This window comes from Tursiops truncatus, chromosome 4 (genome assembly GCF_011762595.2).
Source record: "Tursiops truncatus isolate mTurTru1 chromosome 4, mTurTru1.mat.Y, whole genome shotgun sequence".
NCBI lineage: Eukaryota > Metazoa > Chordata > Mammalia > Artiodactyla > Delphinidae > Tursiops > Tursiops truncatus.
The window spans coordinates 95,068,440-95,080,517 of record NC_047037.1 but is presented as its reverse complement, the minus strand read 5'-3'; the positions used below and the strand labels follow the sequence as shown (position 1 = coordinate 95,080,517).

Below are 12,078 nucleotides of genomic sequence, written 5' to 3'. Positions count from 1 at the left end.
CTTAACCACTGCACTGCCAGGGAAGTCCCTCCACTTGCTTCTTCAAGGCATTTTGGTTCTTTTTCCTCAGAGCCCTCTATCTTCCTGTTTCAGTGTTCACTGATTATTGTCTTGACCTGTTGCCCAGCTGTTATTCTGAGTTTGCTTTTCATTGAATTCCTCGGTTGGTTACACTCTTGCTCATGTCTTTCACTTCCTTGGATTTTTCTTTCCATTTTACTGGGTTAAATCTTCAAATAATGTTTTTCTGAAAGGGCACATGGGAACAAAGCTTACATGTCTGAAACTGTCTTTATTTTGCCCTCATGTATGATTTGTATTTAGAACGCTGTATTCAAAATCCTTTTCCCTCAGAACCTTACAACTTTGCTCTACCATCTTCTAGTGTCCAGTGTAGCAAAAGACAAGGCTAATGCGAATCTAATTCTTGTTTTTTTATTGGTAACATTGTTCTCCTTTCTGGAAGCTATTAGGACCTTTTCTTTACCTGTGAAATTTTACAAGGCTCTAAGGTGAGGTTTTTTTTTTTTTTGGTAGAAAACTTTATTGTCAAACAGGCAGATCTGCTCACTAATAAGAAAAGAGCTTAAACATCTGAAATTTAGAGATAGAGTATAAAATTTTGAGATACAAAATATTAGAAAGCCATTGTGTTGTACGATATATAGAGCAAAATGCCACAATATAAATAGCAATTAATGTCCAAACTAGAAAAGACTGAAGTCCTTATAAGGTTGTCTTCTAAGCAGAAAGGCCAAAGTGAAGATTAAGGACCAGTTCTAAGAGGGTGTAAGACATGGTCTTTGGGAAGCACTGGAGTTCTATTAAGGCACTTTCTTGCATACCTGGGATAAATCTCACTTGGTCATGGTGTATAATTCTTTTTACACATTGTTGGATTTGATTTGTTAATATTTTGTTGATGATTTTACATCTGTGTTTATGAGGGAAATTTGTCGTTTTCTTGTAATGTCGTCTAGTTTTGGTATTAGGGTAATGCTGGCTTTATAGAAAGAGTTGAAGTATTCCCTCTGCTTCTGTATTCTGACAGAGAGTGTAGAGAATTGATACAATTTCTTCCTTAAATATTTGGTAGAATTCATCAATGAATCCCACCTGGACCTGGTGGTGTCCGTTTTGAAAGGTCATTAATTATTGATCCAGATTCTTTACTAGAGATTATAAGCCTATTCAGATGATCTGTTTCTTCTTGCATAAGTTTTGGCAGAGTGTATCTTTCACGGAATTGGTGCATTTCATCTCAGTTATCAAATTTGTGGGTATAGAGTTGTTCGTGGTATTCCTTGATTACCTTTCTTTAAAAATTAATTAATTTATTTACCGATTTATTTTTGGCCGTGTTGGGTCTTTGTTGCTGCGCACGGGCTTTCTCTGGTTGTAGTGAGCGGGGACTACTCTTGGTTGTGGTGCGCGGGCTTCTCATTGCGGTGGCTTCTCTTGTTGTGAAGCATGGGCTCTAGACATGCAAGCTTCAGTAGTTGTGGCTCGCGGGCTCTAGAGCGCAGGCTCAGTAATTGTGGCGCATGGGCTTAGTTGCTCCACAGCATGTGGGATCTTCTCTGACCAGGGCTTGAACCCATGTCCCCTGCATTGGGAGGCAGATTCTTAACTACTGCACCACCAGGGAAGTCCCTTGATTATCCTTTTAATGTCTATGGAATCTATAGTGATGTCTCTTCTTTCATTTCTGATAATGGTAATTTGTGTCCTGTCTGTTTTCCATAGTTAGCCTTGCTGCAGGCTTATTGATTTTATTGATATTTTCAAAGAACCAGCTTCTGGCCTCATTGTCTTTCCTCTATCGATTTCCTGTTTTCAGTTTCATTGATTTCTGCTCTAATTTCTAATTTCTTTTCTTCTCCTTACTTTGGAGTTGATTTGCTTTTCTTTTTCTAGTTTCCTAAGGTTGGAGTTTAGATGATTGATTTTAGATCTTTCCTCTTTTCTAATAATGTGCATTCAGTGCTGTAAATTTCCCTCTAAGACCTACTTTTATGGCATCCCATACATTTTGATAAGTTGTGTTTTCATTTTCATTTAACTAAAAAGATTTAAATTTTCTATTGATATTTCTTCTTTGACCCTTGTTTTATTTAGAAGTGTGTTGTTTGTTTTATTATTTATTTATTTATTTATTGGGCACCCCTCGTGGCTTGTGGGGTTTTTTAAGTTCCCCAAGCAGAGATTGAACCTGGGCCCTCATCAGTGAGAGCATGGAGTATTAAGCACTGGACTGCCAGGGAATTCCCAGAAGCATGTTGTTTAATTTCCAGGTATTTCCAGGCTTGTGGGGTTTTTTAAGTTCCCCAAGCAGAGATTGAACCTGGGCCCTCATCAGTGAGAGCATGGAGTATTAAGCACTGGACTGCCAGGGAATTCCCAGAAGCATGTTGTTTAATTTCCAGGTATTTTGGGATTTCCTAGCTATCGTTCTGTTATTAATTTCTACTTTAATGCCATTGGAGTCTGAGAGCAGACATTGTATGGTTTCTGTTCTTTTCAATTTTTTATGGTATATTTTATGGCCCAGAATATGATCTGTTTTTGTGCATCTTTCGTGTGAGCTTGAGAAGAATGTGTATTCTGCTGTTGCTAGGTAAGTAGTTTATAGATGTCCATCATATCTAGTTGATTGGTGGTGCTGTTGAGTTCAACTGTGTCCTCACTGACTTTCTGCTTGCTGGATCCATCCATTTCTGATAGTGGGGTATTGAAGTCTTTAACTACAATAGTGAATTTATCTATTTTTTCTTGCAGTTCTATCAGTGTTTGCCTCACATATTTGACTTTCTGTTGTTAGGCACATACATGTTAAAGATTGTTATGTCTTCTTGGAGAATTGACCCTTTTATTATTATATAATATCCTTCTTTATCTCTGATGACTTTCCTCGTTCTGAAGTCTACTCTGTCTGAAGTTAATATAACTATTCCTGCTTTCTTTTGATTAGTGCTAGCCTGGTATATCTTTCTCCATCCACTTACTTTTAATCTATATAAGTCTTTATATTTAAAGTAAGTTTCTTAGAGACACCATATAATTGAGTCTGACAACCTCTGTCTTCTAACTGGTGTCTTTAGTCCATTGGTGTTCAAGGTGATTATTGATATAGTTGGATTAATATCTACCATAGTTGTTACTGTTTTCTATTCATTGTCCTTGTTCTTTGTTCCTATTTTTGTCTTCTGCTCTTTTTCTGACTCTTGTGGTTTTAATTGAGCATTTAAAAAAAATACTTATTTTATTTATTTATTTTTATTTTTGGTTGCATGGTGTCTTAGTTGTGGCATGAGGGATCTTTCGTTGCTGCACGCAGGCTCTTCTTGCAGCACGAGGGCTACTCTCTAGTTGTGGTGTGCGGGCTACTGTCTTGTGGCGTGCGTGCGGGCTTCTCTCTAGTTGTGGTGCATGGGCTTCTCTCTAGTTGTGGTGCGCAGGGTCCAGAGCGCGTGGGCTCTGTAGTTGTGGCCTGCGGGCTCTCTAGTTGAGGTGCTTGGGCTCAGTAGTTGTGGCCATGGGCTTAGTTGCCCCGCAGCATGTGGGATCTTAGTTCCCCGACCAGGGATGGAACCTGTGTCCCCTGCATTGGAAGGCAGTATCTTAACCACTGGACCACCAGGGAAGTCCCTAATTGAACATTTTATAGATTCCATTTTGTCTCCTTTCTTAGTGTATCAGTTATACTTCTCATTTTGCTTTAAGTGATTGCCCTAGAGTTTTCAGTATGCATTTACAAGCAACTCAAGTCCACTATCAAATAATACCATACTGCTTCATGGGTAGTGCAGGTACATTACTAATAACAAAATATTCCTAATTCCTCCCTCCTGTCCCTTGATAATTGCTGTATTTTTTTCCTTTTAGTATGTCTTGTAATTTTTGTTGAAAGCTGGACATGACGTACTGGGTAAAACGAACTCCAGTAAATAGGCTTTTAGTGGTGTGGGGGTGAGGTGTAAGGGAGGTGAAACATTTTATAGTCCTATGATCCTCAGTCCTTTAGTGAGTCTGTGAACTTCAGAATTGTTTTTTAGTCTTACCCCCAACCCTTAAATTGGATAGAATGGTTAGAGTGGGCTGGAGTTGGGTATGTTCCTTACCTCAGTTTGGTTAGGCTCTGATAAAACCTCAGTAGGTTAGGCTCTGGTAAAACTTCAGTAGGTTAGACTCTGGTAAAATAGTTTGGCTTGAGGGCAGGCCTTGTTAAGAAGAATGGAATACTCTGGTATTCAGTACTCCCTCCATCCACTGTCTTGCTTTCTGTGGTGTCATTTACCCATGGTCAACCATGATCTGAAAATATTATATGGAAAATTCCGGAAATGAACAACTTACCAGTTTGAAGTTGTGCATTGTTCTGAGTAGCGTGATGAAATCTTGTGCCGTCCTGCTGTTTCCCACCCAGGATCCTCAACCACTGACATCACTGTAGCTCAATCCACGATCACCTGACACAGATGATCCTTCTTCTGATGTGTTGTCAGAAGGTCAGTAGTAGCCTAACACTACGTCACAATGCCTACATCATTCACCTCACTTCATCTCATCACGTAGGCCTTTTATCCTTTTACGTCATCACAAGAAGAAGGACAGTACACCAATAAGATGTTTTTGAGAGAGGGACTTCCCTGGTGGTCCAGTGGCTAAGACTCTGTGCTCCGAATGCAGGGGGCCCGGGTTCGATCCCTGGTTGGGGAGCTAGATCCCACATGCATGCTGCAACGAAGACTTCGCGTGCTGCAACTAAGAGTTTACATGCTGCAACTGAAAAATCCTGCACACGGCAATGAGGACCCTGCACACGGCAACAAAGATCCTGCATGCCGCAACTAAGACCCAGCGCTGCCAAATAAATTTAAAAAAAAAGATATTTTGAGAGAGATCTCATTCACATAACTTTTATTCTAGTATATTATTATAATTGTTCTATTTTATTATTATTGTTAATTTCTTACTGTGCCTAATTTATAAATTAAACTTTATCATAGGTATATATGTATAGGAAAAAGCAGTATATATAGGGTTTGATGTGACGCAGTTTCAGGCATCCACTGGGGGTCTTGGAAATATCTCCTGTGGATAAAGGGGGACTACTGTCCTTCAAAATGATTCCTTTTCCCTTTCTCCTTCTGGAAGCACCAAAGGGATTTTTCTCTGATATTTGCTGTGGGAATCTGTAAAACTGGTGAGCTGTGGTTTTTGAAACAATGTCATCTCAAGTAAGTTTTATTAAAATTTAAGCTGAAGCAGGGATTTATTTGTTGACTATAAGGAGATTTATTGTAGCTGTGGTTTCTGTTGTTTGTGTCTTTCTCTTCAGTACTTGGACCATGAGACTGCATCAGCCACATTCATTGACAGTGGTGGACAGTTTGTTTTCTCCCAGGTGACAGGAATTAGCCGGAATCCTTACTGTGGCTATGAGCACCAGACTCTGTCCAGCCGGGAGCGCCTGGAGGAGGACTCCTTGTTGGCCGCCTTACAGTGGCAGGTGCCTGATGTGGGCCCAGTCCCCTTTTTGAAGAGCACTGACCCTTCTTCCAGCTACTTTGTCATCTTGAACTCTGCAGCCTTCTTCAAGGTGGGAAGCCAGCTAGAGGTGCTGGTTCATGTACAGGATTTTCAAGGAAAGCCCAAGAAGTATGGTGGAGACTACCTGCAGGCCAGAATTCACTCCCCTAAGCTGCAGGCAGGGGCCGTGGGTAGAGTGGTGGACTACCAGAATGGGTTTTACAAGGTCTTTTTTACTCTGCTCTGGCCAGGCAGAGTTAAAGTGTCCATATCTCTGGTCCACCCCAGTGAAGGAATCAGAGTTCTTCAGAATCTACAGGAAGAGAAACCAGACAGGGTCTATTTCAAGAGCCTCTTCCGTTCAGGAAGAATTTCTGAAACTACAGAGTGTAATGTGTGTCTTCCTGGGAGTCTTCCCCTGTGCAACTTTACAGATCTCTATACTGGAGAACCCTGGTTCTGCTTCAAACCAAAGAAGCTCCCTTGCAGTAGCAGAATTAACCATTTCAAGGGCGGATACCTGAAGGGCCTCCTAACTGCTGCAGAGAATGCTTTCTTCCAGAGGTACGTGCTCCTTGCTCTAGGGGGTAATTTAAGAGGTCCCTTTTCATTGTCTTTGTCCTACTTAGGAGACTTTCTTGTTTTGGTTATGTGCTTCTTATATCTTTCTGAACTTGGCCCAATTCAAGAGAGGTGGTAAGAAAATAAATATATTTTGTGATTAGTGTGCTTATTTCAGTTCAAATTAATGACCTTAAATTTTTGTTCTTTTACCCTAATATCTTTAACTTCAGAATTGCATAGTATATCTGTATAAGCAAGATCACTTATTCACAGAACAGATAAAAAAAATCATCCAAGAACAGGGCTGCTAGAGGTCTTATAGTCAGGGTAGTGTTTTAGCTTCATGTCTAATAAACTGAAAAAAGTTTTATATAGTCAGGGTAGTGTTTTAGCTTCATGTCTAATAAACTGAAAAAAGTTTTAAGTGACATATTATTAGTTGTTAAAATCATATAAACATTTATGGATAGGAAAAAGACTATGAATATGGTAACATTGCTGGACTGATATAATGATAAGCATGGGAAGCCAGGAATACCACAGCAAACTGTATTTTTGAAGGTTAATAGTTGTTGAAATTATTGCATTCCATATAGTTCTGAAATAAAATAACATTCTTAAGGAATAAAAAGAAAAATAACATAGAAAGTACAATTACTTGAGAGAATGTAAAACATTTTTTATTTTTAAATGAAATCTGTACTTTAAAAATATTCCCTTGGGCTTCCCTGGTGGCGCAGTGGTTAAGAATCTGCCTGCCAGTGCAGGGGACACAGGTTCGAGCCCTGGTCCGGGAAGATCCCACATGCTGCGGAGAAACTAAGCTCGTGCGCCACAACTACTGAGCCTGCGCTCTAGAGCCCATGCTGCACAAGAGAAGCCACCGCAAAGAGAAGCCGGCGCACTGCAACGAAGAGTAGCCCTCGCTTGCTGCAAGTAGAGAAAGCTCGCACGCAGCAGCAAAGACCTGACGCAGCCAAAAATAAAATAAAAATAAAAAATAAAAAAATTTATATAAATAAAATTCCCTTGTAGAGAGGGATCACATAAGATGTGTGGTCTGTATGAGCTTCTAAAATAAAACTCTGATTTTTTACTCCCTGAGTCAGCTTTTGGTGGTAACAGTTTTAAGTACATATTTGATGCCATGCTTTCAGAAGGCCAGCAGAGGGAGCACTACTCCCAGTGTATTCACTGTACTCTTGAGGGGACTGCCTAGCTTTTTGTGGCTCCGTACAAAAGGACTTTAGGTTTATTCTTGGGTTCAGATCTTAGACACATTATTTATCAATGACTATGAGCAGATGATTTTATTTCTGTGTACTTTTTGCCTATGTATGAAGACTTTTCAGTTACCCCCTTTTATTTTATTTTAAATAACTTTTTTTAAAGTTTTTTTTTTTTTTTATGTGGACCATTTTTTAAAGTCTTACTCCCTTTTAGAGTTGCGTTGTCAGTCTACTTAGTGGCTTAGCAAAGAGGAGGAAGCATAGCATGTAATTTACTGAAATTCCACGTGGAAAAAAGTGGGAAAAAGGTTAGAGAATTAAGTTCGTGTAAAATTTAAAATGTTCCTAACACTAAATCCTACCATTAAAACCAAAGAACACCTGTGAATCCAGAAGGATAAAATAATGTCTGCCCCTGCCTTTACTTGCATATCCTGGATGAGGCTGGCTGAGGGTACTTTGTAGTAGAATCATTAAAAAAGGTTCTACTTACCTGGAAGTTTTCCGGGAAAGCATTTGAGGTGGCATAAGTTTTTGGAAACCAAACATTTGACAGAGTCCTGATACAGATTTTTTTTTTGCATTGTTTGCTCTGTTAAAAATCTGAAATTTTGCATTAGGCTAACTGAAAAGAAAAAGAGAAAGATTGAAATTGATCATTTGAGGGATCTTTGAGTGCAGTATTTTGAGCTCATGGCCTGAATATGTTAAGCTACGCTCATTTTTACCTCTCTTCCTTGGTGGCTCGTAATGTTTAATTCAGAAAGGATTAAGAAGCTTAGCCTTGGTCTTTGGTTCCCAAATGACAGTTGGACAATTAAGGTGATCTAATCTCTCGAGGAAAAAAAAAAAGTGTTGGTTTTAGAAAGAACCATAATACTTTGCTTAAAAGATTCTGATAATAAGAGGACGTCTTTTGAAAGAATGAGCTTATCACATTAAAAGCTTCCCTTTTATTTTAGCATGATTTATACTCTTTTTTTCTTTCTAACTTTGTATTAAAAATGTTCAGGGGCTTCCCTGGTGGCGCAGTGGTTGAGAGTCCGCCTGCCGATGCAGGGGACACGGGTTCGTGCCCCGGTCCGGGAAGATCCCACATGCCGCGGAGCGGCTGGGTGCGTGAGCCATGGCCGCTGAGCCTGCGCGTTCGGAGCCTGTGCTCCGCAACGGGAGAGGCCACAACAGTGAGAGGCCCGCGTACCGCTAAAAAAAAAAAAAAAAAAAAAAAAATGTTCAAATCTGTAGAACCCCTGCAGGAATAACAACAGTGAGCACCCATATACCTTTAACTTAGACTCACCATTGTTATGTTTTGCTGCATTTGCTTTCTCTCTTTCTATGTGTTTATATGTGTGTATTTGTGTATAATTCTTTCCCCTCAGACCATTTGAGAGTAAGGTGCAGACATCATGGCACTGCACCCCAGGCGTATGCATCTCCTAGGACCTTCTCCAACGTATAACCATGACACAGTGATCACACTTGGGCCTTTTATCATTGACACAACATTGTTATTTAATATGCAGTCTATATTCAAGTTTATCCAGTTGTCCCAATAATATCCTTTATTGCTATCTCTTTTATTTTAACTGAGTCTCTGATCACACACAATCTTTTTAGTTGTCTCTTTAATCTTTTAGTCCAGAAGAGTTCTCTAACTTGTTTTGGTTTTTACGACATTGACAATTTTGATGTTGCTGTTTTTGTAGAATATTGCTTAAATTGGATTTGCTGCTTTATTGTTTCTGCGTGATTAGATTGAGAGTAAACATTTTTACAAGCAAATTACAGTGGTGAAGGTTTCTTCTTTTCCTTACCTTAAAGCTTTAAACTCATGAAAGTAGTTTATATGTGCTCTCTTAAAGTCATGTATATTAATTGTCTCTTTTATAATCTATGAAATGCTGTTATTCTCTAACATAGCCCCCTATAATTCTCCCTCATTCATTAGAATGTCAGTGCCATGAAGGAGGAGATGCTGTTTTTTTTTTTTGTTTGGCTGTGCCACTTGGCTTGTGGGATCTTAGTTCCCCAACCAGGGATCGAACCTGGGCCCTCGGCAGTGAAAGCCTAGAGTCCTAACCACTGGACCTCCAGGGAATTCCTGATGCTATGTGTTTTGTTTACTGTTATATCCCTAGTAGCTAGAATAGTGCCTGGCACATAGTAGAAGCTTAAGAATTATTTAAGAACAAACCTGTTTTGAATTGATTTTTGATGAAATGAAATATCGTGACTGCAAGTTCCCATATCGAGTTTGGAAAGTTAACATTTTATTGTTTTGTTTGTTTTTGGTCTAAGTGCAAGAGGCCTAATTATTATGAGCCAGTTTCTGGAATAGTTACACCATGTTTTCAGTATACTTCTCCTGGACTCCACTGTCCCCCACCTTTTCACACAGCCCTCTATCAGATATTTTCTGAGCATGGACTCTAGTCCAGGGCCTGTGCTAAGTACTGAAGATGAAAGATGAATGGGACATAATCCATGTCTTTGAGGAGTACATGTTTTATTAAGGGGAACAGACACTACAGAGCCATAGTAATGATGAACAGAGTACATGCATGAGCACATATCTGGGGACACATGTCCCTAGGTAGGACTCAGCTCTGGGCAAGGCCTAAGGAATCTGACGTATTACTTAATGCTCCGTAGTCTTGCAGCCTGAAAACTAAGTAGTGACAAAATAGACATTCTCATCAGTGTGAGCCATTCTCTGAGTCCAAGGGAGGTAAGTAATTCAAACAGAATTTGTCATTTTGGAGTTTGCACTCTAAGGGTGAAGCAGTGAAAAATTAAAAACTTGTTTAATTCTTATTCAGTTTATGTATCCATATAACCTGCTTATTATAATATACCTAGTTTATTAATTATCAATTTTATTGAGTAACATTTATAAGAATATTTCATCTTAGTAAAGCTTTGTGAAATCCTGTCCATTTAAAAATTTGAAAATAAAGATACATATTAGAAAATAAATGTTCCTGAATCTAAGCTTGTACTCTTTTTATTCCTCTTTCAAGTGGTGTCAATATCAAAATGCCAATCAACTCCAGTGGACCTGATTGGGTGACTGTGATTCCCAGCAGTATAAAAGGTAAAAAGGAATGAGCTTGATGATTTGTTGTTTTTCCTGCTAAGTGTGTTGAGGCTCTGTAGTTACACTGATGTTACAAAGCCCTTTTTTTTTTTCCTTTTTTAATATGTCCCGGTTACTGCTGGGCACGGTTTTAACTGTGTTTTAACAAACGTTCCAGGTGATTCTGATCCATTGTGTAGGATACTATTAAGAGTAAAAGAATGAAATTTAGAAGAGTAAATGTATGTGTTTTGTTTTTGCATAATAGGTATAATGAGCTATAGTGACTTGTAGAAAGAAAGGATGAACATTATTAAGGAGGTTATGCAGATGGAAGGTGATCACTCCTTGGCCTTTTGGCTAAGATCAAGTGCAGATGGCAGACGAGGTCCTTTTAGCTGTTGAAAGCATGTATGTAGTATCCTACAGAGCAGATAGTGCCAACACCAATGCCACAGGGATGAGGTATATAACACATATGAACCCACCAGTGTGGGTATTGACCCACACTGGAACTGCAGAGCAAGGGCCATCTAAAGGGGGAGCTGCAGAGCAAGGACCATCTAAAGGGGGAACTGCAGAGCAAGGACCATCTAAAGGGGGAACTGCAGAGCAAGGACCATCTAAAGGGGGAACTGCAGAGCAAGGACCATCTAAAGGGGGAACTGCAGAGCAAGGACCATCTAAAGGGGGTGTCCGCTCAGTTCCTATGTTGCTATGCAAACATTGTTGCTATGCAAAAATGTAGACCCAGCATAGCCAGATCTATAGATTTTTTCCATGAAAAACCAGAAATCAATTTTTGAATGTTAATATCTCCAGATTTCAAAACATTGGCATCCAGTTAAAAACTTTAAAACTATTGTGTGGGCTAAATAAAATTTGAGGCCCAGATGCAGGCAGGACACTGTCAGTCTGTATCTCTGGTGTTCACTGTCATGTGCCACAAGAAATCCTGATCTTTTCCTAGTGAAGAGCTGTATTTGATTTACTTGAACCCAGTAAGTTACTAATTTTAGAGGGTACGTATGCGAAACTTCGTTAATAGAAATTGCTTACCTTTTATCTGCCTGGCCCTTAACCCCACAGCCGAGATATCAGTAAACATGGGATCACCCAGTAGTGCTCAACCCTTCATATCCTCACATCTGACACCTCCGGAGACCCCGTCCCACTACCAGATCTATCCCCCTCTTCCACAGCCCTGGTTATCTGGCTCACCCACCTTGTGATTCCCTGGCTGTCCAGTGGGAGGAGCTTTGGGTGGTTTACTTGCACCTGACAGGTCTTGGGATTCAGCCAGGAAGTGGTTGTGGGTTTGTGATGTACATTCTGTTTAGAGAGAAGAAAGATTCAGTAACTAGTGGGGCTTTTGATGGATTTTTAGAGGAAGAAAGAAACCATGAATCAGTAGGAGCAGGGTAGCCTGGCTTTGATAAAACTGTCTCAGAGCAGGTAAATAATTGGAAAGAAAAGAGGAGGACAATTACTTTATAAATCAACGAAGTCCGGCTTGGGGGAACTTCACCTAAATTCACCTTAGTGACCAGCAGGGGGCACTCAAAGATGCTAAACGAAGGGCTCACATTCTTCCTTCTTTAATTCCTTCCTTCTTCCCTCTCTCCCTGCCTTCCTCTCTTAATTCCTTCATTCCCTTTGTTCTCTTTTTAAAAT

At 39.7% G+C, this 12,078-nt stretch overlaps 1 protein-coding gene and 1 non-coding gene across 5 annotated transcripts in view; both read left to right on the top strand.

Moving 5' to 3' along the window:
• NXPE3 (neurexophilin and PC-esterase domain family member 3) overlaps nucleotides 1-12,078 on the top strand; it is a 53,479-nt gene that overhangs the window by 21,383 nt on the left and 20,018 nt on the right. For all 4 annotated transcript variants that reach the window (XM_019923229.3, XM_033855871.2, XM_019923228.3 and 1 more), the window contains 2 exons: nucleotides 5,342-6,096; nucleotides 10,349-10,422. In XM_019923229.3, coding sequence (XP_019778788.1) covers nucleotides 5,342-6,096; nucleotides 10,349-10,422 — 829 coding nt within the window. The remainder of the gene's footprint in view (nucleotides 1-5,341; nucleotides 6,097-10,348; nucleotides 10,423-12,078) is intronic.
• On the top strand, nucleotides 4,647-4,719 carry TRNAR-CCG (transfer RNA arginine (anticodon CCG)). Its single transcript has one exon. It is a non-coding gene; the product is annotated as a tRNA-Arg (tRNA).